Genomic DNA, 27,848 nt, shown 5'->3' on the forward strand with positions numbered 1-27,848 from the left:
ATTCTGAGAGAGAGCCAACATGGCTTCAGTGCAGGTAGGTCTTGCCTGATCAACCTCATGTCCTTCTGTGACCAGGTGACACATCACCTGGACAAAGGAGAAGAGGTTGATGTCATATATTTAGATTTCAGAAAAGCTTTTGACTTGTTCTCCCATGATGTCCTCATGGTAAAATCGGGGAACTGCGGCCTCGACAACTTTATGGTCCAACGGCTGCGGAAGTCACTCCGTGGTCAGATCCAGAGACTGATAGTTGATGGAAGTGAGTCAACATGGTGCATGGTGATCATTGGTGTCCCCCAGGGCTCAGTACTTGGACCAGTACTCTTTAATGTATTGATAAATGATCTGGATTCAGGTGTCAGAAATGGACTGGCTAAGTTCGCAGATGACACCAAATTATGGGGAAGTGCGGTCACTCTAGAGGATAGGCTGGGAATTCAGGCTGACTTGGACAGGCTCGCAAGGTGGGTAGATCAATATCTGATGACATTCAACACGGAGAAATGCAAGGTGCTCCACCTTGGGAAAAAACCCCCACATCATACTTACAGGCTTAGCAGTGCTACACTCACTAGCACCATTTCCAAAAGAGACTTAGGGGTCATGATTGACCACAAGATGAATGTGAGCCACTAATGTGATGCTGCAGCTGGCAAAGCAAATAAAACTCTGGCTTGCATCTACCAGTGCCTCTCAAGCAAGACCCAAGTAGTCATCCTCCCCCTTTACTCAGCCTTGGTGAGGCCGCAGCTGGAGTACTGCATCCAGTTCTGGGCTCCACACTCTAGAAAGGATGTGGAGAAGCTTGAGAATACAGAGAAGAGCCACGCGCATGATCGGAGGTCAAGAGAACAGGCCTTATGAGGAGAGGCTAAGGCATAGGACTGTTCAGCTTGGAGACGCGAAGGCTCAGGGGTGACTTGCAGGCAGCCTATAAGTATATAAGGGGCAGAGGCAATGCATGCCTCCTGAGGCTGGGGGAGCATGGTGACCGGCCACAGGCAGCAGCAGTGGTGTTAGTGGCGGCTGCGCTGACATAGACGGTGAGGGTGGGCCAAATGGAGACCACCTGGAGGCAGCTGCAGCAGTGTCGGTGGGAGGGGCCCCCTGTGGCCGATTGCCAAGCCTGGATGTGCCAGCAGCACTTCTTGGGGGGAGGAGGGGGAAGGGGGAGCCACCAGCACTCTGCCTGCCCCCCTGCCCATCACCTAAGCCGAGAGTGCAGGGGGCTGGACCCAATGATTTCATGAGGTCCCTTCCAGCCCTAATGTCTATGAAATCTATGAGTCCCCCTCCCCACCTCACAGTGGTGGGGAAGAGGGCATAGAGGGAAGAGTCCCTCTCTGGGGATGGGAAGTGGTAAGCCAGGACAGTTCCTGGCAGTTGGGGAGCTGCTGGGGTGGACAGAGCTCTCTCCTCCTCTTCCTCCTCCCCTGCCACAGGGGTCTGGCCACGCTCCCTCTTCCCTCACCCTCTGAACCTGCAGGGCAAGTTGGAAGTTTAAACCTCTCCTCAGTCTTACTTAGGTCTGCCAGGGCCTGGCCACCCGCCCCTCTGTCTCAGCTCAGCTTCCCTGTGAAAGGGAAGGGAGGACTGCTCTACTGCCCCCAGGCTTCTGGCCTGAGCTACTGCAATCATGTGCCTGTATTTCCGGAATGAAAAGGGAATGTCTATGCACTTGCAAACCAGTTCAGTCTTTGCAGGTTAGACTAACCTGTGAAAATTGAATCAGTTCAGGGTTGGGCTTTTTGAAAGTCTGTCCTTAGCCTAAATGGCTGCTTATATAAATCAGTGAATGAACATGGGCTACCAATGCATTAACATGAGCCAGCAATGTGATGTCATTGCTGGCAGAGCTAATCAAACACTGGCGTACATCTACCGAGGCATCTTGAGCAAGGCTAAGGATGTCATCCTACCCCTCTGCTTGGCATTGGTGAGACTGCAGCTGGAGTTCTGCATCTGGTTCTGGACGCTGCGCTTCAGGAAGGACGTAGAGAAGCTCGAGAGAGTCCGAAGGAGGGCTGCATGCATGAGACCAGGCCTAGAGACCAGGTCATATGAGGAGAGGCTGAAATATTTGCAACTGTTCAGCCTGGAGAAGAGAAGACTCAGAAGGGACTTGGTGGCAGCAAGAGCATATATCAGGGCCTGAGGCAGCATCTGTTGACCAAGGCCCCCCCAGCAGAGGGCAGGAAATAATGGGCACAAGCTGACTGAGGATCATTTAAAGCTAGACATAAGGAAAAACTTTACAAGTCGAGTGCTGAGGGTTTGGAACAGTCTCCCCCCAGAGATGGTACAGTCTCCCACCCTGGCGAACTTTAAAAAGTGTTTTGCTGGGCTCATCTGACCCCAGCAGTCTTTCCTGCCCAAGTGCAGGGGGGCTGGATCCGATGAGCTGTAATGTCTCTTCCAGTCCCTAACAACAATGAAACTATGAAACAGTTTCTATAGGACTCTATTGTATTAGACTGAGAACTCCCATTTGTGATGCTCATCCTTCCTCATCCAGTGTGGGTAGTTCCTTTACATTTGTAGGGCTGGTTTTCCATTTTAGGATATGGTGCATACTATAGCATGATGTGTCCATAGTACAACATAATAGGCACACAAGTGAATCTCCTAGTCCATAGCAAATTCAGTGCAAAAGTGCACTGTTTAAAAATCCCCTAAATTGATTTGATAGCTCTGTCTTGAAATAATCCTAAATGCTGGATGTTTTTTCTATAGAAATTCAGTGGATTGTTCAGAGCGCTAGCCACTTGTAAACTGAAAGCATCTGACAGTATTTCATCACTCTTGAAACTGGACTTCACACTGGGCTTTCAGGGCAAGTTATTTTGGGACCAGTTGTCTTTACTTCTTTCAGTTGCATATTGTCAAATGTTCAGAAATGTTATTTGTTTTGTCTTGTGAGAATGCAGCGTTTAGTGTATACTCCAAAACTAGTCAGTTAAGTGTTGTGCCAGGAATCAGTTTCTGTGGGTTTGCCTTGTATTGTTTGGGCGCTGAACTTTAAAATGACAACCTATTAGAAATAAATGAAAGGTGTGTATTGAGAGCCTTTGTGCAGCCTTTTCCCTGATTCACAAACAAGTGGTATTGTTCAGATAATCTACTGCAATAGTAATTGTTTTAAAAGTACAGGGCAATAATTGTTTGTAAAATGAGGTATGCAATGGATTCTGGGAGAATTTATTTGCAGTGTAAACATGTTGGTTAGAAGTCATTAATATGACATTCACACAACTCTAATAAAGTACATAACACAGAGATCTGGCACCATTGAAATACCCAGAGGACATTAAGTATGAGTCTTAAAACCAAGAGTATTGGAAACAAGATATTTTTACGTCTCGTTTGGGAGTAATATAATTGCATTTTGTGGCTCTAGCAGATGCTTGGGCCAGCTGGTTGGAGAGCATTGGTTTTTTTTTCCCTTCTCTGCCCTCCCCCTCCCCCTCTTAGCTTTGGTACCATACAGATAAAAGAACTTTCATCAAACAAACAAAACTTTTTTTTATTATCTCCTGGTCAAAAGACCCATGTTTGTGTGTACATAATATTCTAGATTGCATTGCCTGTAGACACTTTCATTGCAAAAGCTCTGTAGAATAAACTACAACTGTGTTTTGAGTCTAATTTGAGGCAATAAAGCATTCAAGCCAGCTTCACTGACCTTTCCATCTAGCTGTCACCACTGAAATCTCTGAGAAGAAAAACTAGAGCCAGCTGAGGTTTGTTTGTTTATTTTTGGGGAAAGATTATTGAGTGACATAGAGGGAGGGACAGCACTGAACTCATCTGAATGTGTCCTGGTGAGTGGATCATCAGAGGGATGCCTTGCATCAGGCTCTGAAGCACTGCAGGCTCTAGGGACTCTTTCCTCACAACCTGCCTGTGAGGCAGAGCAATGTCTATGCAAGAGCAGCCTGGAGTGGTAATGCTCTGGCACAATGCTGGACAGGTATGATTGTGTGCAGGAGGCAGAGGGGCTGTTTGTGCTGCTGCTGTGCTATTGTGTGGCAAAGAGTTGGGAACCTTAGACTCTTGAGAAATCTTGTGCCTTATGGACTTGGGGATTTCTCTCTCACGTTGCTTTGTCTGGTGCTGCATGCTTTCCAAGTGAAGTGCTAGTGCGTGGGTTGGGGTCTTGCTGGTTGGATAGGCGAGCATTCTGCCCTGGTTATGGACGGTTAAGGGAAGGAGATTGATTGCTGGTCCTAAAACTGCCAAAGGGTCATGTTTTTCATGCTGGATTCCGGGGGAGAACTTAAAAGGCAATCAGGACTCGTACTAGGGAGTATATTTTTTATTAGACCAACAAGATTTTTGCAAAAAAAATTCTTTAATTGCAAGCATTCAGGTACAAACACCCTTCATCAGGCATTGGAGAAAAGATTGTAAAAGTTCTCCTGGGTAGAAATGAAAGTTCATATTTCATAGGATTTTGCAGAGGAGGGGAGAGCTTAATTTTTATTTGGTATTTTGGATAGTCTGTTTCAGTGTTGCAGCTATACTGTACTCTCCTCTTCCGTGGCAGCACATGAGACTGAGCTTTGTTCCTCGAGTACTGAGACTTTTAGGAAAAGTTCTTAATGGCATTCTCAGCATTTTGGTCATTTTACTGATGTCGTAGTTGAACTTTTCCTTCTCACTTTTCTGTAAAGTAGTTGAAATTGGTTCACACATTTCCGTGTGTGAATCTGAGTTATTCTCTTACTGAAATAGACACTGACCTAGGAAAGGTCAGTTTGGGGAACAATGAGACTTAGAGGTGACATTTGAGAGAAACTGGTGCTTGCTTCCAGGCCATGCCCAGCTGTAACATTTGTACTGTGTGTATCTATGCAAGCTGCTTCTTGCTGGTACCTTTAGTCTTCTGTACAGACCCCTTGCTTCTAGATGATGCTCTTGTCCAAATGAACGGCTACAGTTAGTGAAAAGCAGCCTGTTTTTTAATGCTACCAAACCATTTCCAAGCTGCGGGGACCACCCAGCAAAGGTTGTCCTTTAGTAGATTCAGAAGTCATGGCACCTGCAGATGTTTACACTCTTGTCCCAGGTGCAACATAAATAAGACATGATGCCCAGTGGGTATCTGAGCCTAGGCTGGGGGAGGGAATCAAGTCCTGAAGACAGCAGTTAGTTGGGGCCCAGCATGACCACATGAACTCTGAGTTCTCCCTACAGTGGTTAAGGCAAAACAGCTGAGGAAGGCAGATATGTAGTGGGAAAGTCACTGGGAGGAGAGCATGAATTTTAGCTGTGTGGTGCACAGCCTAGGACAATGTAGGTTAGCATGTGTTACCCTGTACAGTGAGATGGCTCTTGGGTGGCCAAGATGCATGGACACTTTGCCAAACAGTGGTTCAACCTTCTGTCCATCCAGGCTGATTACAGGAGCTCAGCCCTAAAGGTCAGGCCAGTCCCTGTCCACCATGCACCTACCCTTATGAGCAATTGGTGGTCTTCCTGGAGTGCTGCTCTGAAGGGCTATTTTCCTCTGCTGCAGCAATGCAGGGACCAGACCGGAAGACATAAGACCTCAGAGAAGGGAGGCTGAAGGGCAAGACCAGAGCATGGCAGGTTTAGGCGTGGGAGAAGGGTCAGGCTTCTCAAATCTACAGAGCCTGGAGCAAATGTGACTGTCATTAAGATGCTGGTACCTACCCACAAGGGCATGTTCTTCTGGGCCTTTTCTAATAGAACCACTGTGACACCCAGTGGCCAGTTGTACTTACTGCATGTAACATGGGCTGACCTCTGATGGGGATGCCTGCTCTCTGCAGAGCAGTGTTCCTGGCTTGCTTGGCCTTCTCATGACAGTGCCGTCAGATGGGGTGTTTATGAACCTGCAGATTTGGTCCTGCTGTCATGGACCCTTCTCCTCGCATTACCAATATAATTGAAAGAAACAGAAATAAAGATGATCCCTACGAACCTGGTGTACACATCCAGAATTTGGGTTGACAGGTATAGCTGAGATTATTAGATGCATTTTTTCTGCAGCCTGACCTAAATTGACTGCTTTGTGCCTTTGCCGGAATGCAGCTTTGTACTAAATTAAGCAGTTTCTTGTGTACCATGGCCTATCAATCATGAAGCAGAGAACCATTGATGTAATTTATAACAAAAAGCTAAAGTAATTTTTTTTGTCTGATTGGGATTTGAATCCAAGATGTGTAGATTAAATGGTGGAAACATAAAGTGTCTGCTTTCATATTATTTTGCTTTCTTCATTTTAGCTCACTTTATACTTTATTTCATAGAGCCTTATAGGTTTTCCAGGCACCGTGAAGTCTAGTCTCAGATGGGTTTATGCTACTTGGGAAGGAGGCAAGCAGTAACCATCAAACAGGGAGAACTTTGAGGTCAATATGTCCTGCAGTGTCCATACGTAGCACAAATACTTCCTGGAATCTGCCATTTTGCCCTTTGGACACATGGACACCCCCCAGTTGGACTTTTTTGCCAGGCCAAAACCAACACCTACTTGAAGCAAGAAGAATCTGCTGTAGAATGGATACTCAGTCTTGGGGGGTTCCCATGTAAGACTTTAGATGTTGACAGCGTGTTTGAGCTGCAGATCTCAAATTACGTCCCAGGTCTTAGTGCTGGGGCTGTAACAAAGACTCCAAATACTGTGAGAGCAGACAGTGTGCTGGTCCTGTTTCTATTTTGCAAATTATTCAGGCAGTTCTAGTGAAAATTGTAATTACCGTACACACTTGCAGTGCAAAGTGCTGCATAGAGATGATGAACATGAGACTCGGGAAGACATACCAGAACCTGTCTGCATTGGAACATGTTGTGGCCTATGCCGGATTTGTATTTTTAGTATCTCTTTTGACACAGCTTTTGGGTATCTTACATTGAAAATATGGGGCATGTTGCTCTAAGTAGAATCACTGGAGTCTAGATTATTTCATACTCAGCCATAATGCTACACCTGCCCAGCTGCAGAGAGCTGTAGCCAGTAAGTGGGAGATGGAGTTCTGCCTCTTCTCCTCCTGCTCAAGAGAAATCATTGATTAGACTGTCTTGTATAAATACAACAGATTGTTTTTGGACTCTTCTGGATGGACTTGCTCCAGAGGCCAAATCAGTCTGTTGCTGGTTTAATCACACTGACATATCATGGGTGATATGGTTCGCCCTCGTGAGAAAAACTGGCCATGACATGGTTTACTGTGGCCCTGCCTGTGCAAAAGGGAAATGAACAGCACCGTAGCAGTATAATGCTGGCTGAGAGAGGCTGTGTGACTGCCTCTCTAGACAACAATGTAGGGACCAGGGCCATGTGCAGGTTCTGAGCATGTAGTCTCCCCAGGGGGACTTGTACTCCAGTTCAGTATTGCTACCACCTGGTTAGCTGTATGTTGTGTCACTTCCCGGTGATTGCCCTGATGCTGTTTCTTATGCCACTGCTTCCCAAACTTTTCCTCAGCGTGACCACATTTCCTCAACATAGCTCCTCACTCCCAACTCACAGCCCCCCATCCCCTCATGTGCCCCAGGGCCAGGGCCCACAGACCTTTGTCTACCCCGCGCTCAGGGCCCAAGTGCCGGCTGCCACCCACAGGAGGCTGAGCCTGGAGTGGAGTGCAGAGCCTGGCTTTCCCCTGCACCCCATCCTTTCCCCTGCGGCAACACTGCCAGAGCAAAGCCTGTGAGGGGTGGTATGTGGACAGCCCACTGCAGGCTTGGGGCTCCCCACCCTGCTTCCCTCCCCCTGGGGGCTCCACAGCCTAGTGTGCAGGACCTGGCATAGGAGGGAGGGAGCGCCGCATCATGCCACCATGGCTGCCAAACTGAGGTGCCCCCTGCTCACCTGGCAACAGCGTGGGCACAACTCTGTGCGGTGGCCACTGCTATGCCTCACCTTGGTGGCCATGATGGTGCTGCACTCCCTCCCACAATGGGTCTCACCCACTGGGCCACAAAGGCAGTTCCTGTGTGGAGGTGGTCCAGCGCAGCTGCAGTCCTGCACCCCGCTGTGGGCACAGAAGTCTCGGGGCATGTTTATTGTGACCCCGTCCACTGATGTTGTGACCCCATCTGGGGTTGCAACAGTTTGGGAACCTCTGTCTTATGCGCTGTTTTGGGCTATGGCAATGACTCCGGTCTCTGGTGTAGTGCCAGCAACCTTCTCTTCCCCTTTGAGACAGTTTGCTTGAATCTTTTGTGCCCAGCTAGTGGTCAGAGTAGCCAGACTTGTGACCAGCACGTGACACAAGATGAAATTTTTTGCACAGAGCGTGCCATCACAGGCTGGCACAGAGGCCAAAGCTCATAGATTCAGAGTCATAGATGTCAGGTGCTGGTAGTGACCTCACAAGATCACCTGGTCTAGACCCCCTGTGCTTGGGCAGGAAAGACTGCTGGGGTCAGATGATCTCAGCAAGGTGAGCGTCAGATGCTTTTTGAAGATTTCGAGTAGGTGCTTGTACCACCTCTAGGGGAAATCTGTTCCAGACCCTGGACACTCAGACCATAAAGAAATTTTTCCTTATGTCCAATCTAAAGGGATCCTCTAGCAATTTGTGACCATTATTCTTTGTCTTCCCCTGGGGTGCCTTGGTGAAAAAGTTGCTCCCCCAGGCCCTGATGTGAACCCCTTATATACTTATAGGCTGCCACCAAGTCCCTTCTATGTTTTCTCTTCTCCGGACTGAATAGTCCCATGTCTCTCAACCTCTCCTCATATGGCCTGCTCTCCAGACCTCAAATCATATGTGTAGCCCTTCTTTGGACTCTCTCAAGCTTCTGCACATCCTTCCTGAAGTGCGGTGCCCAGAACTAGATGCAGTACTCTAGCTGTGGCCTTACCAAAGCTGAGTAAAGTGGGAGTATGACATCCTTAGTCCTGCTTGAGATGCATTGATAGATACATGCCAGTGTCTTATTTGCTTTGCTGGCTATGACATTGCATTGGTGGCTTATGTCCATTCTGTGGGGTATCATGACCCCCAGGTCTCTTTCGGTTGTGGTGCTAGCAAGCATAGCACCACCAAGCCTGTAAATGTGTTGCGGATTATTTCTCCCCAGGTGAAGACTTTATATTTCTCGGGGTTAAACATCATCAGATTAAGTGAGATTTTAAAATGCATGAGATCATCCAGAATTGTAGAAAAATCTCTTTCCAGAACTGAATTAGCAAGGCTGTGCAGGCGTATCTTGTATGGGCAGGCTATCCCATAACTGTTAACTAGGGGTGACTTTACCTTCCTCCGAAGCAGCTGATGCAGGCCTCTCTCCAAGCCAAGACACTGCATGGGGCAGAGGCTTGTGGAATGATCCAGTCTGGCTTTTCCTGTATTCCCATGTGTAACAGGAAGCCAGAAGGCTCCTATTAGTTTAAAATGAAAGAGTACCAGGTTGAGCTGAATCAAGGAGGATTGGCAGTTAGGAAACAAGTTAGCTGCTAATGAAATGGCTGCCAGCAGACAGACCAGGGTGCAAGGCCTGGGGAGAGACTAACTAGGGGAAGGTAATTGTTTTGCCTCAGTATCAAGTCATTGGGCCTCAGTGACAACAGAGGTAGGAGAAGGAGATCAACCCGAAGCTGTGAATCCCACTCCCCCATGCAACAACATGCCCCCACTACCAAAGAAACCGTGCATCCAGAATTGGGATACTCACTCATCTGAGGACCCATCAAGACTGATGGACGTCATCCTCGATTTTGAGGGACCGCTACTGCTGGTGAAATGCTGAAATGCTCTGTTATCAAGCGGGGACCCCTCCCTAGGTACATTGTCCTGCTGGGGCCTGGCCATGCCCCCCTCAGCTCAGCACTATGTAAGGGATGGCTGCTCTAGCACCCCCTGGCTTCTAGCTTGAGCCACTGCAGGCATGTGGCTGCATTTCTGGGCTGGCTGTCTGGTTACAAAGCTGATTTACCCTAGCCAGGTTAGACTAACTTGCAAAGATTGACTCAGTTCAGGCTCAGGTTCTTGAATGCCTGTCCCTGGCTTTAAAGCCTGTGCCTGGGAGCACGTGGCCAGTTTGATCCTGCTAGCCACTGAGTGAAGAGTTCCTGCCCTGGAAAGCTGCAGTGAGAGGCTCTGCTGACTCCTGAAATGCCTGATGCAATGGACAGCCCAAGGCAGGGGGGAAGCTTGGAAGACAGTCAGTTGGCTTGAAGTTTCTTTTGGGTCTGAGTGCTTTGTTTGAATTTGACAGGTGGCTTGGGTTTGGAACTAGTATGGGCAAGAGGAGTGCAACGAAGCATGGAATTAGAGCTGGAGTGAGCCCAGAGAGAGGCAGGTGCATGGCTAGGGAGCCCAGAGAGGGCAAGATGGAGCTTGTGCCCAAGAAGCCAGTCCTGGTGTAGCAGGTCTAAGCTAAAGGGACTAGCCAGAGCAGGGGGGTGGAGGCCAGGAAGGTCAAGGCCCCAACAAGGGAGTGGAGGCCTGAGGTGACCTGGAGGTTTTGCCCACTTAAGTGATGAGTAGAAACATTTGTGAGGCATAGACATGGCTGTAGGGGAGATTCAGAGGCTGTGATTAGCCCTTAAGGTGATAAACAGTGGCATCGGTGCTTATGATCTTGCTTCGTCTTGCTTGGGGAGCCCTGGGGCAGCCTCCTTTTCTGAAGTCATAATAACATCAAGGTGTGGCAGGTGAGCTGAAGGGGAAATTACCCTAAGGAACCAGAGAGGACAAGGGTACTCTAAGGGCATTATGGCCACCCCAGGGGCAGGACCCTGTTACACCGTGGATAATCAGGAGAGGTATGCATGTGTGCGGAGATGCCAGTTGAAGGTGGGGAGGCATCTTGGCACAGTGCTGTGTGAACCTACTCCAGGGTATTTCTACTGTCTGCTCCCCATGGATTGCACACGTGTCTTGTGTTGTGCCCAGGGTTGTGAGGGTTCTTACTGAAGACAGTTCCACATGCTCTATTCAATCATGGGGGTTTTTTCCAGCCTAAAGGAAATTAATTTAGTATTTGGCAGTGATGCCAAGTTCATGAAACCCATCTACCAATACCATCTTAATTTAACTTACAAACTCTCTCTACTGATTTTCCTGTGAGCAAATCACTTCTGATCTGGAAGTAATGGGCCATATCATGCCTGCAAGCAGGAGCGATGACTTATATTGATGTCACCCACTGGCTTTTTATAGAAATTATTAATAAATCAGTAATTCTATCTGCAGTGATGTTGTTGTGTTTATAAATATTTAATTCACCTTCAGGTGCCTGCATCTCCTCCACCAGCTTCCTCTTAGATCGCTGACGTAGCACTGAGCGCTCAGATGCTGCACAGGAGATGAAGTTGTCAGAGTAGCTTCTAGGGTAGAAAAGGTTAATAACAAGGCTGCTGCTTTTTCCTTTTAAGCTTTATATAATTTGGCTTTGGGGCTTGGAAGTTCAAGCTGGCAAAGTACAGTTTCTCCTGCCTGGATTAAAGACCTTAGAGATGGGTCTAACTCTGGAGAGACCTCCCCAGTGTAGACTTTTAAAACTGATGTAATATCAAATGGAGCAGGTGAGGCAGGAGAGAGAGACCTCTGCTGGGCAGTCCCTTTATTGAGAGTAGACTGGGTGTAGAGGAGCTTGGTTCTATAAAACTTTTGAGTTTCCAAAAGTTCCATGCCAATTAATTCTTTCTTCTTTGTTTTATTTTTCAGGAAATTGCAGCTTATTTAATAACTTTTGAAAAGCATGAGGAATGGCTAACGACTTCCCCTAAAACAAGGTAACATTGCTAGTATTGCAGCTGGTGAAAATGTGCATTGATTTATTTTCACTGATTACTTGACTTGCTAATCAATTCATTGACCACAAAGTGAAAACTTCAAGTCTTGCTTGATCACTTGTGACACCAAAGTCTTATTAATTGACTTAATGAGCATTTTATTGAAAGAAATCAGATTGATTAAAAATAGAACACCTGCAATCTTGACAGGTAAAACTTTTAACCTGATGGTTTAACATTTAATTGTATGCTTTCATATGAATGGATTTAAAAGACTTGGTTGAATGAAGGCTATTTATCTTGACAATGCTCCCTACTGTACTAACCTGCTAGCCAGATATGAAAAAGTCCCTTGTGTTTTGCCTATTTAAAATGCAGTTTTTGCAATTGTTTGTGTTTTGGCATTTCTTGTTGGGGTTAAGTGTCTGGCAGTGAGGTGGTCCCAAAAAGCCAAATTAGTAGTCATGTTTGCTGTTTATTATGCAGTAAATGTCATGTATTCTTTTAACTGTCATAAACATTTAACTTCTTCAGCCCCGTGGGAGCCAGTATGTTGAGGCCGCAGATGTTTTCCTGTTGTGGGATTCTGACGTTTTTCTTATGTTAAGAGGCATGAAGTTACGCCTGCTTGCCACTGAAAACTGAACTTTTTTGTGGTGAGGGTGTACATTTCTGAAATGTTTCCCGATGCACATTTTTCCATTTGTTTACATGGCAACCTCTTTCCCAGTGATTGTGGCCAGAGTTTCACAGAGCCAGTGGAGGGTTAGCTCGGCACCAGGGCCTGCATGTGTGCTGAAGTTCTGTGCTTTCCTCATAGTGCAGCAGATGAGAAACTCAGTTCATTTTCATACTTGGATCGCAAATAGGAGGCTATGAACACAAGTGCCAGGGAAAAATGGATTAGTTCATGTTGCAGTTCAGCCATGACTTGACCCTCGATAATTCAAAGAAGACTTCTTGTGACTTTTGTGAGGTGAGGTCAGGTTAGCTGGAAGGGGGGCCCTCCTACTTCTGGCCCCAGGATTCCTGTGTACTGGCTGCTGTGTAGTGAAAAAGCCAATGTGTAGGACATTCAAGATGGCACTTTGAAGGCAGAGAGTTTCCCTTATGTTTCCCATTGGGGATGTCCCCAGGAAACACGCAATGGGGCCCTGAAGAACCAATGCAAGAAAAGCCTGGAGTAGTTTGTTGCTGGGTTTGCCATTCTATTCCTTTGTAATTAGCAGAGGCAGAAATTATAGTAAGACATGAGAACTATTATTGAGCATAACAGATAGTACAGATTAATTTGCTGAATGTTTATTTGGTCATCCTGGAAGGGAAGATTTAGATAAAGAAGGAGGGTTCAACAGCAGTTCAGGAATAGGGAAGGATGGCTTTCTTTGGAAAATTAGAAAACAGCTTGTGTTAACTTTAAGATGTTCTTCCTCATCTTCTGGAGAACAAGAGGTGCCTCAAGATCCTTGTGAATTACATTATTAAACAGGCTCTTTGTTAATCAAAATGTAGTATGTGTTAGGGCTGAGAAGTAAGAGAGGTGAGAGGATTTTATATGTTGTTATTATCCTGAACAGTGCTGGAAATTCAACGCGACTCAAGTATATAAGGTCTGCCTCTCATTGTTGGTGACAGGGATTTGGATCTACAGTGTACAGGGCCTGCTGTTTTATGTTGGAGACTGTGTAAATTGTTTGTCTTTTGTGACCCACTGACTGCAGGCCACTAGGCGATGTGATGCAGTTGGAGAACACTATTTTCTGACCTGGGAGCCTGAGTTATAGAACTAATATATAAGAACTTCTCATTGAACCTTTGCCAACTCAAACTATTGAGTGATCAGAAGGCATATTAAGCAGAGTCAGGGGATATATGCAGTACTATTAAAGGCATCAGATTATAAATACATTTTGTAGAAGTGTTTTAAGATGTTATGGGTTTGTTTAGTTTGCTAAAGGCAATGCATGAAAACAGCAATTTTCCTATTAATATTACAATATCCTGCTCCTGTGTGTTTACACTTGAAAGCATAATGTCCCACGAGAAGGAAAGCTGTGATGGCTGTTCAAGGACCTTCTTAAATTAGTTGTTGAGTTCATTTTGAATTTTTTTTTTAATATTGAAATTAATTGGTGCAGTTAAATGCTGAGTTCATATAAACAGGCCTTTTGGTATTAAAGAATTAATGATATTGATCCAGCACTGAACTGGAACATTCCCCATTCTTCGTTTGCTGCTGCGGGTGCTGCTAATTTCATTGTAGAAAATTAATAAAAATGAATTGCACTGCTGACATTTATAGCATTTCTTAATAAAATGATACATAGCGTGAGTTGAGGGATCACTATGAAATGAATTTCTGTAGTTAGCTCTCATAGAGATGTTGGTATGTGAGCTTCAGGAAGAGGTTGACACTTGTCTGTGATGCTCTCTGATGGAAGATGAATATGTACAAATAGATTTTCCTTCATCCTAATTATAAGGATGTTGGGAGCAAAATATTTGTAGTTCATTAATGGGTTGTGCTATAAGAGTTTCTTTAGCTGGAGGAAACAAAGTGAGTAGTAATAAATCTGTAGGGGAAAAAAGGATGAAATGGCTATTTTTCAGTAATATTTCTCTTTGTGCTAAATGTCAAGTGTCTCTGCCCTACAGTGACTGTGGGGTGGAGGTACTGGAATACTGATCAGGCACATGTGCTTTGAGAAGACTTGGAGGATCTCACTAGGTAGTAGCTAGCAGTGTGTGCCCCCAGAGCCAGATGTTAGATGGCTGTTACAGTACGGTACTGCCCTATGACAAGTGCTTGCTGCAAATTGGAATCCATAATAAGAGGTCAGCAATGCGATATTGTGAATCCTTTGTAAAGCTGGCTCCAACGTTTTGGGTTCACAAGGAAACATTCAGAGGTGATGTGAATGATTTAGGAAGGTGCAGTGCTATTCAGTCTCCATCCCCCATTTGCCACTGGTTAGCCCCACCATGTTGTCCATGACGCTAGAATAAAGGATGTTTATCATGAAAACCTGAAACCTTGCTCCAGGGTTTGGGTTTGCTTTAACTGAACTGGGTTGAATGAGACTTGATTTGGGAAATAATTGGGTCTTAGAAATGTGTGTGTTAGCATACAGGAAGCAAAAAATGGAGAGGCTTTGAATTTCAGGCAGTAGCTCTATGTTGGCAGCGTAAGAAGTGGCTTAAAATTTTACCTTAAGATAATCACTTCATTATCTTAAAAACAGGTATTAAATTAAAAGAACAGATTTCCAGTGTTTCCATAGAAAAATGGCTCCACATGGATCTCCTGTTATTTCTGTATTTTGAAAACAAGCAGTATATTATGCCAGTCTATTAACACCATCATAACAACTTTGAAGAAATGCTAAGCAAATGTCCAAAGGGTTCTTAAAGACAAACTAAAATGCTGATGGTTTTCCACAAAAATCTTGGTGGGGTGACTCTGAAGTCCACAAAAGGACAGTGCTGTAGTTTGGTTCGGTTTGACATTTGTACTCTTGCAAAACATGCTAATAAAGGTACTGGACTATTATAACTAATTCATTAAAACTAGACAATGTATCTACATAAATTAACAAGTGCATTTTGTGATGTAGTAACCTTGATGTTTTCTTGTAAATGTGTTTTGTTTGCTTACTCATTAATTTGCCAGCTAATACACAATCGGTCTTCTAGTCATTAATGTGAATTATTGAAGTCCTACTGTAATACAGCACTAATAAAGTCTTTGATATGTCCAGTTTCTAAATGGAAATCATGGAAAATTACTTGTCCTTCTCATAGGAAGTGCAACATAATTATTATTTTCATTGGGTTTTCAATGGCACAATGGATTTTTCTGACCCAAACAATCTTGCTGGATAAAGAAATCTATTCTAATAATAGTCTTTCCCAACATGGTTTCTGTAAATACTAATTTTTCAGTGGTTTTCATTTTCAAGAGCCTTAAAAAATATTAATTCTCATCACATCCACTTTACATGTTTCAAGCATAAGAAAACTTAGACACTGATGGGTTAAGGGATTTGCCAAAGGCTAAAATGGGGATCAGCAGTAAAGTTTGGATTAATATTCAGGAGTTCCAGTTCCATCCTGAATTGTCTTTCTAGTCCACTAGATCACACTGTTTAGCTATTATGTTTGGAATTCAGTTGTTGATTGAGCATGAAGGCATGTCTCTTCTTATAACTGATGGATTTTATCCCCTGTACTTTGATGCAGAGTTATTTACCTCTTTCATGTTGCATTGCATTTTGTTGACCATATTTTCTTGGATGACAATGGCATTATTTACTATATTTTACCTTCCTTTTGAAATACAAAAATTGATTAAAACATTATTAAACAGAAAAGGGGAAGTCTACTCTATGTAAAACAAAGAATATAAATCTTCTAGTTTGTCCTTTACTCAGAGCTGGGGCGTGTCAGGATTTGAAAGTTGTGCATGAGCTTCTTGGCACAACAGTGTAGCTGCAGACAGCTCAGGAAACCTTAGCTCAGTGTCTCCTGCTTCATCTGGATTCCAGTCAGGCAGTGAGCAGTGATACAGTGACTGCATTGGACTGAACCATGGTGGCATAAATTAGGAAAATCAGGCCCTTACAAACGAGAACTGCCTATCAGGTGAGGATGGTAGGGAGGATGATTTCAGATGGATATGTTTTAACTGCCAGTAAAATTTGCATTTCCATTGCTTTATTGCTGTCAGAATCAGCAGTGTTGTACTGGTGCTGAAATCCACTGCACTTAATTTGTTCAACAAAATATAACATTTTCTGTGTTGTTCTGCATGTTTAGATAGTCTGTAAGGCATCTCCGCAACTCTGCTTGGACCACTGCCATATAATATCCTTGGTATTTTTGCAAGCTCAGGCCTAGGGGTTACAACAGGCCACAGAAACAAGATAACATGGCAGTTATAATGCCAGTCTATACTGGGATCCTGCACCGAGTTTCTAGTAGTTTTTGAATAAGAATGTACGGTTCGGGGGGACGGGACTGCACTTGAACTTACACTAGTGGGAGTGAGCTGCGGGATAATTGTAGCAGTGCCTTGCGACCATAAAGCCTGTTTGGTAGGTAATTGTGAGCTTTCTGCTGGGCTCAACTAGAAGAATGCTCTGGAGCAATGCTCCCCATTACCAAGTTCAGTTCTACCACATTTTGTTAGTGCAGTTTCCAGATGCTTGTTATGACATAACCTACAATCACTGGCAAACTCTCAAACCTGCCTGAATGGCTCCACTTTCCAATTTCAATTGATTGCTTTGGCAGTCTGAGAACATGCTGTTGTAGCAAAGGCCCCAAATTGATTTCAGAGCCAGTTTAAAAGATCTGGCAAACTTTGCTTCTCGGTTACATAAAATAGTTGGCCTTTTAACTTCAAGAGCTGGTTTTACAGCAGCCCCTGGAGCCTGTGAAGACTAGTGCGATCTACATAAGTCAGCTGCAGAAACTCTGAGTAACACTTTCACATTTAGTCACCTAAGCCTGAGCTTGGCCATGGTACTGTTCATTCAATAGCTCTAAGTTACATTTTACCCCTTGCCAAGAGGCCCAGTGTGAGCAGTGTCTTTTGCAAACCTGCAGGCCACACCATGGCTTTCCTTAGTAGCCAGGGTAAACAGCATCCTTTTCTATAATTTGGGCAATAAACATTACTCAGAATTATTTTACGTAAGGTTGTACTGGTTGGGGTTCAGGTCTTGCTAACTAGATACTGTTATTTGGTTGAAGACCACCAGGACATTCACTTGAGAGACTGCTTTATTTACATGCTTGAACAAACTGAAGCAATTATGATCCAAAGAGAGAGAGGAAAGCAATACTAAGTACCCAGCTTTCCTATTCCTCACATAGTCCTTTTGGGGGAATATGGTGAGATACCAGATAGTTTTCATTCCAACGGGGTTTCCCCACTCCCCACCTCCACAGCTTTGTGCTGGGAAGCATTACCCTAGGATGTTATGCTAGGCACTAACTTCATCTTATATTTGGGAGGCTTCCTTTTTCTTATTTAGCCTGTTGTATTCCACTTGTTTTAGTGTTACTACTTTTTGTGGGTTAATTTCAACTCCTGCCTTTAGGTTATTAACATATTAATTTGGTTACTGTAGCAATACTGCTCATTTTTCCTCTAGACAAGTATCTGTACGTATTTCCTAAAAAATACTCCTGCCCAGCCAGCATTCCCCTCTGCATTTATTTGTTCAGCTCTTCAGTTTTTATAAAAAACGATTATGACCAAAGTTCACAATCTTGCCATTAGGCTAAATATTAGCGAGTCTGAGGCCTACTTTTATGCATGGATTATAGAGGGTCCTTGGGCCTTCCTCCTTGGCATTACTGCCTTCTAGTCTTAGGGGGTGCCTGTACACATGTGCGGAGGCTGCTCTCACCTGCTGGCTGGAGTGTGCTAATAAGCGTGCTCCAGCCAGCCTCTGTATCTTGTGTATCAGTGTCCCCCCCCCACTTCAAAATGGCGGTGGGGGCACTTAATTAAAGCTCGTTCAGTGAGATTTACTTAAAGCACACTTGCCGTCATTTTGAAATGCAGGGGCACTGATACAGGAGATGCTGTGGGCACTTTAATTAGAGTGGTTCTTGAAGCCACTCTGTTTGAAGCGCCCCCACTCCCCACCCTGGCTAGGGGCTGACATTCAAAAAGCCTGAGCCTGAATTGATTCAATCTTTGTAGGTTAGTTTAACCTGGCTAGGCTGACCCGGTGGTGTAGAACAGTGGTCTCCAAACTTTTTTGATTGCGCACCCCTATCAGTAAAAAATTTTTGAGCACGCACCCCCAATATATGTATATTTATTTATTTGACATACGGACCTAGTGAGGGCACGAGTGTCAATCCGTATATTAAATATTAGTAAAGCTTAATTTCTTTCTTATTTTTTTAGATTAAAAAAATATAAATAGAAGTTCTAATATTTTCTTTGCGTACCCCCTGGGGTGCGCGCACCCCACTTTGGAGATCACTGGTGTAGAGGACTCCTCCCCCATGGTTGCATGCACTCCCTCCATGGCTGTAGCCTTGAGCACGGAGCTCGGCTGGGCAGGGTAGAGTGGGCAGCCATGGGGGAGTGTTTGCAGCCATGGGGGTCCCCTAGACCCTCCTCCTCCACCCTGCCCAACTGAGCTCCACGCTCAGGGCTGCAGCCTTGGAGGAAGTGTGTGCTGTCACGGGACAAGTCCTCTGCACCCCCCACATCCACCCTGTTCAGCTGAACTCCACACTTGGGGCTGCCAGTCTAGGAGGAGGAAGAAGGGGAAGAGTTTCCCCCAGGATGGAACAGAGCCTCCCCCTGTCCCTCCGTTTCCCCCTGGGGCTCGGCAGCATGACATGGAGCCCCCTCCTCCCAGGCCTGTGGTGGCAGGGGGAGGGGAGGAAGAGTAAGAGTCCCTATCCAGCACCTCACAGAGTCCCCCTCCCCACCCTGGGATGAGGAGGAGGGGGAAGAGTCCCCCCCCAGCATGGAACAGAGCCCCCCTCCCAACCCTGCAGGACCTACCCAGCCTGGCCCTGTTAAGGTGAAGGGGATAGGGATAAGGATTAATTCCTCCCTCCTCCCTTACCTGCAGCCAGGGTCTGCCAGCTCCAGGGGCCACATCTATAGCCCCCTCTGCTGTGCTACTGTGCAGACAGGCTGATCCCGGCTACAGTGGGGGAAGAGGGGAAGGAGGGAAGAATTAACCCCCTTCCTGTCCACTTTGCCTTAATGGAGCTGTGTCACCTGGTATCTCTGATAGGGTTGGTCCCTGCTTCAGCTAGAGAGCAAAGAGCCCCACCCAGCCCAGATTGTATGCTAGGATGCTGGGGGTCTCTGGTTTATCTTAAATCAGGAAGGGGTATGGGGCAGGCATTGCATAAACTGGCTTGAGCCAAATCAGTTAAGTCTGATACTGCATTCAACCAGGTTTATCACAAACCAGTTTCAGCCATTTTGAAACTGGTTTATGTGCACTGATTGTTTGTTCTGTTGCAGGTTTAAACCAGTTTCTGATCACTTAAACCGGTTTATGTGTTATGTGTGTCCCTAGCCACAGACATCCCCTCTGGACTGAAGAAATGCAGGCACATGCCTGCAGTGGCTCGGATTAGAAACTGCGAGGCACTAGAACAGCTCTCCCTTCCTTTTCAAAGTACTGAGCTGAGGAGGGGCCTGGCCAGACCCCAGCAAGATGCTGTTATTACGGAGGGGTTCCCCCCTCCCTTCGCTCCTCCCCCCTTCCCCTGCTTGCTGCTCCTGGCCAGGGATTTACACAGCATTTAGTTACCAGCAAGTAGTTACATAGCATTTATCACCCCATCAGGAAAACACAAGCCTCTCTCATTAGTTCAGGTTCTTTTTAAACAACTTTTTCCAAGGAAGGGAGGGACATTACCAGCTGAGCTGTTGATTAGCTCCAAAAAGCTCTAAGCGGACATTGTCCTGTTTGTCTTTGTCCTGTCTGCCTTATAGGGACACCTCTCAGTGTTAGCTAGCATACCACATGCTGGCTTTAGTTTGTGCTGTGGGAGAGAGGAGGGAGGGATCCCTGTTTGAGCAGTGAGTGGTTTGGGAGATGGGGGAATGGTGCAGGGGGAAAAGCCAGGCAGACACTGCTGTGCCTGCTGTGTGCCAGAGCTGCAGCCAGGGAGCAGGGGGGAGGGGGTCAGCCCAGCTCTCTGGAGTAGTGAGCCCCTGCAAAGTACCTGGGATTCTGGGGCACTCTGGTTTAAGTTAAACCAGGAAGGGGTTTGGAACAGACATTGTATAAACTGGTTTGATCCAAAGCAGTTAAGTATGATATTACATTCAACCAGGTTTATCTCAAACCAGTTTCAGCCATTTCAAACTGGTTTATGTGCACTGAACATGTGTTCTGTTTCAAGTTTAAGCCAGTTTCTGATCACTTAAAGTGGTTTATGTGTAATGTCTGCCCCTAGTCCCCCCCACCGAGCACTTGTAAAAACACTCATAGTTGAGTAAGCAAGTGCTAATTCACAGACTAACATTCCTTCGTTAAGGTTAGCTACTACTAGTGATCGGTCAGACATTCACGGTTAATAGCCTCTCAGTGTGCATTGCTCGGAACTTCCACCAAAGGGCTGGTGAGCAGGTGCATGGCAAGGGACTGCATGTCTGCTCCACATATGTGTACTTGTTGGTACTTTAGTCACGGTATAGTCTGGAAAAGAAGGGGGAAGATCGCCCTACTGCCACTTGGCTCACCCCCTCTGTCTCCCAAATCGCCCCACTGCCCCTCATCAACACCCTGATCCCCACTCCACCCCTGGATAACTGCCCTGCCACCTGAGTCAGTCCAAGAGCAGTGATGGCAACAGCAGCAGGGGGGAGGAGGTGGTCCCCCTCCCTGCCTGCTTCTAGCCCATGCCATTCCTGTGCATCTGGTTTTGGCCCCTATTGGGTGTGGTAGATACCTGGCAGATGGTTGCCCTCCAGTTGCCAGGTCCTGACAGAGGCTGACAGATCTTGGTGCATTGGGCCATCATGGTCTGCAGGGACCCTGGCAGTAAGCAGGAAGGAGGAACCCATCTACCAATGTCTCGGCCACTCTTGGGCTGATTGGTACAGCAGGACAGTGATCTGGTGGTAGAGGGGCTGATGGAGGTGCAGAGGGGGCAATTGGGGCAGAAGAGGAGTAATCTGGGGGTGGGGAGGGCAATTTTGGGGCAGAGGGAGTAGCAGGCTTCTCCCCACCCACCCACTCCTCCCAACCCCCTCCAGTCCTGCCCCGCCCTTTCTCCATGTGCCTCCCTCCTGACTCACTCTGTCCCCACACACCTGTTACCCAGCTGTTTGCAGCTTCCTGTTAGGGCTGTAGACTCCAGGGTGATAGCTAATCCACCTGGGATCAATGTCTCCTGGGATTAATGCCCCCACAGTTGTGGGGCAAGGTGGGCATGCTGGAGGGGAGGGACAGGATCCAGTTAGCTCTAGACAGGTTGCAGAGGTAGGCAGATGAGAATAGGATGGAAATCAACGCAGACAAGTGCAAGGTGCTGCATCTGGGGAGAAGGAACCTGCAACACACCTATAGGCTGGGGAACTCCCTTCTTGTCATCACTGTGGCAGAAAGGGATCTTGGAGTCATTGTTGACTCCAGGATGAACATGAGCTGCCAATGCAAGGAAGCAGTCAATAAGGCTAACAGATGCATCACGAGCAGATCCAGGGAGGTGATCCTTCTTCTCTATGCAGCATAGGTCAGGCCACTGTTGGAGTACTGTGTCCAGTTCTGGGCGCCGCACTTCAAGAGAGATGTGTCTAGCATTGAGAGGGTCCAGAGAAGGGCCACTCGCACAGTCAAGGGGCAGCAGGTCAGGCCCGATGAAGACAGGCTAAGGGGTCTGAACCTATTCCACCTCCACAAGAGAAGGCTGAGGGGGGATATGGTGGCCATTTACAAACTCACCAAGGGGGACCAGTGGGAATTGGGGTAGGCTCTGTTCACCTGGGCACCACCTGGGGTTACTAGGAATAATGGCCACAAATTGTTAGAGAGAAGGTTCAGGCAGGACATCAGGAGACATTACTGTACAGTTAGGGCTGCCAGGCTCTGGAATGGGCTCCAAGGGGAGGTGGTGCTCTCTCCTACCTTGGGGTTCTTTAAGAGGAGGCTGAACAGATATTTGGTGGGGGTGATATTACCCTCCACCTGTTTCTGCCCACAGCAGAGGGTTGGACCTGATGATCTGTTTAGGTCCCTTACAACCCTAAGCACTATGATACTATGATACTGGAGGACTGCAGAGTGGTGGCTTTATCTCAGGGGAACATCCAGAATTTTACTTAACTCAACCTAGGTGGTCCAGCTCATGGATAATCCTGGCCTGAAGTGAGGTAACTTTAACATGCCTAAAGGACACATAGCTAGGGTGACCATCTTATGGTTAAGGGAATCCAGAAAAAGGTAAGGGAATCTAGGATAGTGAGTGCTGCACATGCACATATACACTGACCGTGAGGCTCCCAGGAGCCCTGATGGTGGGGTTGGAAAGTGTGGAGGCTCAGCTGGGCTCCATCTCCCATGTGCGGAGGCTGGACCAGGCTGGGAATGGCCCTACCCACTTGCTACCAACAGCTGCCTTGTGCCGTCATGCTCAGCATGGGCCTCAGTAGTGGGCAGCTATCCTGGTCACCCTGCGCAGGTGCCTGAACCATGGCCCCCGCTTCTGGCCTGCCTCATCCCAGCTGATCCCTACCCTAGGCAGGAGAAGTAGTGCCCAGCCCAGCGTGCTCTCTGTGTCCAGCTTCTGGTCAGGAGCCAGGCTGGGCACTACAGGTGGCAGCAGCCTCTGTCTCTGCCTTTAGCAGCCAAATTCAAGACTTTTGCTTCAATTTACACCAACCTGCTGGGACTGTCCCAGCCAATCTGGGACATATGGTCACCCTACACTTAGCACTAGTTAGTGAGTCTTAATGTGTGATCATTCAGGTTTCAAGTGGTTTTAACATGATCTAACTGTAACATGTAATCTCACCCTTAAAGTCTGTAGGTTACGAAGTGTTTGAAGTGATTGCTGAGGTGTGATGGTATTTGCAATGATTACTAAGGTGCAGTTGGTGTGGATGTTTGACTAAGGCACAATTCCTGCCTAAAACAAGGCTTGGTTTCTGAACCCAGACACTATTAAGGGGTGTGCATATTCTATGAACAGACCAGGCACCTAAAGTAAACAGTTAAATGCTAAAATTTGATTATGAATATTCCATGTGGGCACTGTTTTCTGTCAAGGTCCTGTATTCTGTGAAGCTGGATAATAGCCCAAATCTAACCTTTTTTGCCCTCTTTCTGTGGCATCTGTCTACTTAAAGTGTTTTGTTTGTTTTTTTCACTAGTGCTATATAAAAGACAGTGAGATACAAATGGTAGGCCACCTCACAACAAGCACAGAATAATTGTGCTTTGGCTATTTTACTCACAGATTTTGGTACAAAGGGTTTTTAACCATCTCTTTATATCCAGTTAGCACTGTGAGCCATACACTATGCCAGTGCAAGTATGTGTTGGGGGAGGGAGGGGGCTTCCAGTTTTAGATTTTCAGCTCAGAAAGGCACCATATGGTGTTTCAAGCCAGCAAGACTTGGCAATGATTAATAATTCTGGAACTAAAAAAGTTCAGTTGCAATGTATTCATACAAATCAATGGCAATTTACATACAGTGTCAGTACCTATTTGTGGTAATTTAGTTTTACTTCTGCTACCTAGTGGTTTATTTTTAGCATTTTAATTTTCCTCTTCTGGGTTAGTAAAGCAAGCTTTGCTTTTCATTTAAGAGACAAGGATGATAGAATGTGCAGCATTTCCTATTGATAAATGTTGACTTAATAAATCAAAAACTTGGCAGCACCCAGTTCATAACAAATAAATAAAGAAGGCCTGGCCCCATTGGCAAAGTGCTGTTGGAATCAGGGAATCTGGTTTTATATCTCTACCACACCCCCAATTTTTCTGCCTTTTGGAAGCGGAGGAAAGTATCTCTAACCACCTAGGGTTTACACAGAGAGATTGAGAAAGAAACTAGGGTTGCCAACCCCCCTGGATTGACTGGGAGTCTACCAGAATTGGCATCAATCTCCCAGCAACAGTTGAAAGCAGTCCGGGAGATTGATATTGTGAATGGGTTGAACAGCACAATTAATGACATTATGTCATGTTGGAAAACAAAATCTTCTGGAGTAGCTTCACTCTGAGTTGGCAACCCTAAGACAACTCCCTGGGCTAGGGACAGACATTCAAAAAGCCTGAGCCTGAATTGATTCGATCTTTGCAACCTGGTTAGGCTGAACCGGTTTGTAACCATACTATCCCCTCTTGACTGAAGAAATGCAGGCACGTGTCTGCAGTGGCTCAGGCTAGAAGCCAGGGGTGCTAGAGCAGCCCTCCCTCCCCTTCCATAGTGCTGAGCTGAGGTGGGGTGTGGCCAGGCCCCAGCAAGATGCTTGAATCTAGCAAACCAGGCAATTCTATCTGGTCTGCAGGGCCCCTAAAAATTTAGAAAATTAATATTTATCTGCTCCTAGCTGCCTGTAAAAGACGACGGGAGCCAGGAGCAGTATGACTCAGGAGAAGCTGGCAGCAGGACCCAGCAGCCCAGCAGCAAGGCCCACCCAGCTCCACCCCATGCCACCCCTAGCCTCCTAACACCCCCAACTGGAAGCCTCTGCCTGGCAGAGGCTTCTGGCCTGGGATCCTAGGGCTGTTTCCACCTCCCTCCTCCAGAGAGAAACTCAGATACCAGGGCTGGGCTGGGTTGGGTCTGTGGCAGGCCAGTAGGGGCGCTCCTGCATTGAGACACCCATTTCACTGTGCCCGACCACCTTCCAGGCTCTGAGTGCCGCCCTGGGGATGCCTCATGTCTGGCCAACCCCCCTCCTGGAGCACACCCACTAGGCTGGGGGTTCCACTGCCACCACCCAGGGCACTGGACTGATTCTGGCTCTGCGCACCCTGGGAGACACAGGCCTAGTAGTCCTCAAGTGTACTTGATTCGCTTCAAGAAGTTGGGATGCTTGCCTCAGTCAGAAGCTCAAGTAGTGGTCTCCCTTAGTCAGCCGAACCAAGGGAACCCCAAGGCATAATCTAGACCCACTCCCAATAAATCTCCCACACTAGGTACAAAGGAGAACTTTATTGGTTACAGAGGGTAGGGTTAGAATAGGGTACAGGGTACAGCAATGTCAGATAAATCCCAGAGAGCAAACTCCCATGGCTGGGTAGCCTTTGGTCACGCATCTGAGTTACTGCAAGCTATATATCTAGTTAGATCTCAGGTAGCTTACTCATAAGCATCATCCAGAGGCAGTTGGAAATTCCCTCTGGAGGCAGGCAGTTCCTTGATCATGAGTTTTGAGAGAGGGTTCAAGGTTCAAATGGCTCTTCTCTGTCTCTGAGTCTCCCTCATGGCTGCTGCCCCCTTCCTGGCAGTCCTTAACTTTATATAGCCCCTGTGACCTCATTTACCTGGTCCAATGGAGGCCAGCACCTGTTGGGTGTCAGCCAACCAATTTGAAATACATCACTAGTTGCTGGGCAGACTCTAGCCCACCAGGGAGCAAGTCCCTCACCCAGGTATGTGATACCAGTCGCGTAGGCAGAGGGAGCATTTTTTCCCCCTCCCTCAGGAATGTATGCAGCTCAGGTTACCCAAGAGATAGGGTAAAGGTGTTTCTCCTCTGCTGGGCACATCCTAATCAAATTGTTACAGAGCAGAGTTTTCCAGGATAAACAAAGGTGGCCTTCTGCCACAGGGCCTGCTCCTGTTGAGTCCTGTGGTTGTGGCGATGCAGCTGGGAGTCATATGGTGCTGGAGCAGCTGGCAGCAGGCAGGAAAGCAGGAAAATGGTAGCTGCAGGTGGGGGCGGGCAGTGGGTGGGTGCACAGGAGCACAGCCACAGCTGGGCAGGCCAGCGGGGCCTGCACTGGTGTCCCGGGGCCAGCACCAGCAGAGCCCAGAGTGGGGTGGCAGGAGCACAGGGCCTGGCACCAGCTGTGCTGGAGGCAGGGCATGGGTCCCATGCTCCTACTGGCCTACTCTGGGCCCTGCCAGTGCTGGCCCTGGGATACCAACACAGGCCCTGTGCTCCCACCCAGATGTTGCTATGCTCCCGTGTGCCTGCTCACTGCCATTCCCTCCGCCCGCCCTGTAGCTACCATTTCCACACTTTTCTGCCCGCTGCCAGCAGCTCCAGCACCATGTCGCTTCTGGCTGCATTGCTGAACTGCAGGAGCAAGGGGCCTGTGCTGGTACCCCGGGGCCACAAGTGTAGGGAGGGAGAGACATCATAGTTTCATAGTTAGTAGTTAGTAGGGTCGGAAGGGGCCTGAGCAGATCATCAAGTCCAACCCTCTGCCATGGCAGGAAAGAGTACTGGGGTCAAACGACCCCAGCAAGGTGGAGGTCTAGGCTTGTCTTAAAGACCCCCAGGGTAGGAGCCAGCACCACTTCTCTTGGAAGTTGGTTCCAGATCCTAGCCACCCTGACAGTGAAGTAGTGCCTCCTGATGTCTAATCTGAATTTACCCTCTGCCAGCTTGTGACTGTTATTTCTACTCACTCCTGGTAGTGCACGGGGGAACAGGGACTTCCCCAATGCCTGCTGGTCCCCTCTGACTAGTTTGTAACAGGCCACTAGATCCCCCCTCAGCCTTCTCTTGTGGAGGCTGAATAGGTTCAGGTCCTGTAGCCTCTCCTCGTAGGGCCTGCCCTGCTGCCCCGATCATGCGAGTGGCCCTCCTCTGGACCCTCTCCATGTTGTCCACATCCCTCTTGAAGTGCGGCGCCCCGAACTGGACGCAGTACTCCAGCCAGCTGCGGCCTGACCAATGCCGCATAGAGAAGGAGTATTACCTCCTTGGATCTGCTTGAGATGCATCTGTGGATGCATGACAAGGTGCAGTTGGCCTTCCTGACTGCATCCCCACACTGCCGGCCCATATTCATCTTGGCATCAATGATGACTCCAAGATCTTTTTCTGCCTATGGATTGATGAGAAGGGAGTTCCCCAGCCTGTAGGCATGGTGCTGGTTCTTCCTCCCCAGGTGCAGCACCGTGCACTTGTCAGTGTTGAATCTCATCCTATTCTCATCTGTCCACCCCTGTAACTTGTCTAGGTCCGATTTGCAGCCTATTCCTCCCTTCTATCCCCCCACATCTTAGAGTCATCAGCAAATTTAAACAGGGTGCTTTTTACCCCCTCGTCCAAGTCACTGATGAAGATGTTGAACAGTGCAGGCCCGAGGACTGAGCCCTGCGGAACCCCACTGCCCACATCCCTCCAGGTAAAATGACCCATCCACCACCACTCTCTGGGTGCGGCCCTCCAGCCAGTTGGCGACCCATTTGACTGTGTAGGTGTCAACACCACAGTCCCTCAGTTTTTTAATGAGAACGGGGTGAGAGACAGTGTTGAAGGCCTTCCAAAAGTCCAGAAGGACTATGTCCACTGTTACCCCTGCATCTGAGGATTTGGTGACCTGGTCATAGAAGGCCACCAAGTTGGTCTGACAGGACCTGCCTCTAATGAACCCGTGCTGGTTGCCTGTAAGCATAATCTCTCCTGCTGGCCCCTCGTGGACGTGTGCCAGAATAATTCTC

The 27,848-nt window shown here is 47.2% G+C and overlaps 1 protein-coding gene across 1 annotated transcript in view; it reads left to right on the forward strand.

The window, feature by feature from the left end:
* The window catches only part of CAMTA1 (calmodulin binding transcription activator 1), a 1,278,205-nt gene that overhangs the window by 339,299 nt on the left and 911,058 nt on the right, over positions 1-27,848 (forward strand). The window contains exon 3 of the mRNA XM_090023968.1: positions 11,649-11,716. Coding sequence (XP_089880094.1) covers positions 11,649-11,716 — 68 coding nt within the window. The remainder of the gene's footprint in view (positions 1-11,648; positions 11,717-27,848) is intronic.

The sequence above is a fragment of the Crocodylus siamensis genome, chromosome 12, assembly GCF_052110815.1.
Source record: "Crocodylus siamensis isolate JL-2025a chromosome 12, ASM5211081v1, whole genome shotgun sequence".
In the NCBI taxonomy this organism is placed as follows: Eukaryota; Metazoa; Chordata; order Crocodylia; family Crocodylidae; genus Crocodylus; species Crocodylus siamensis.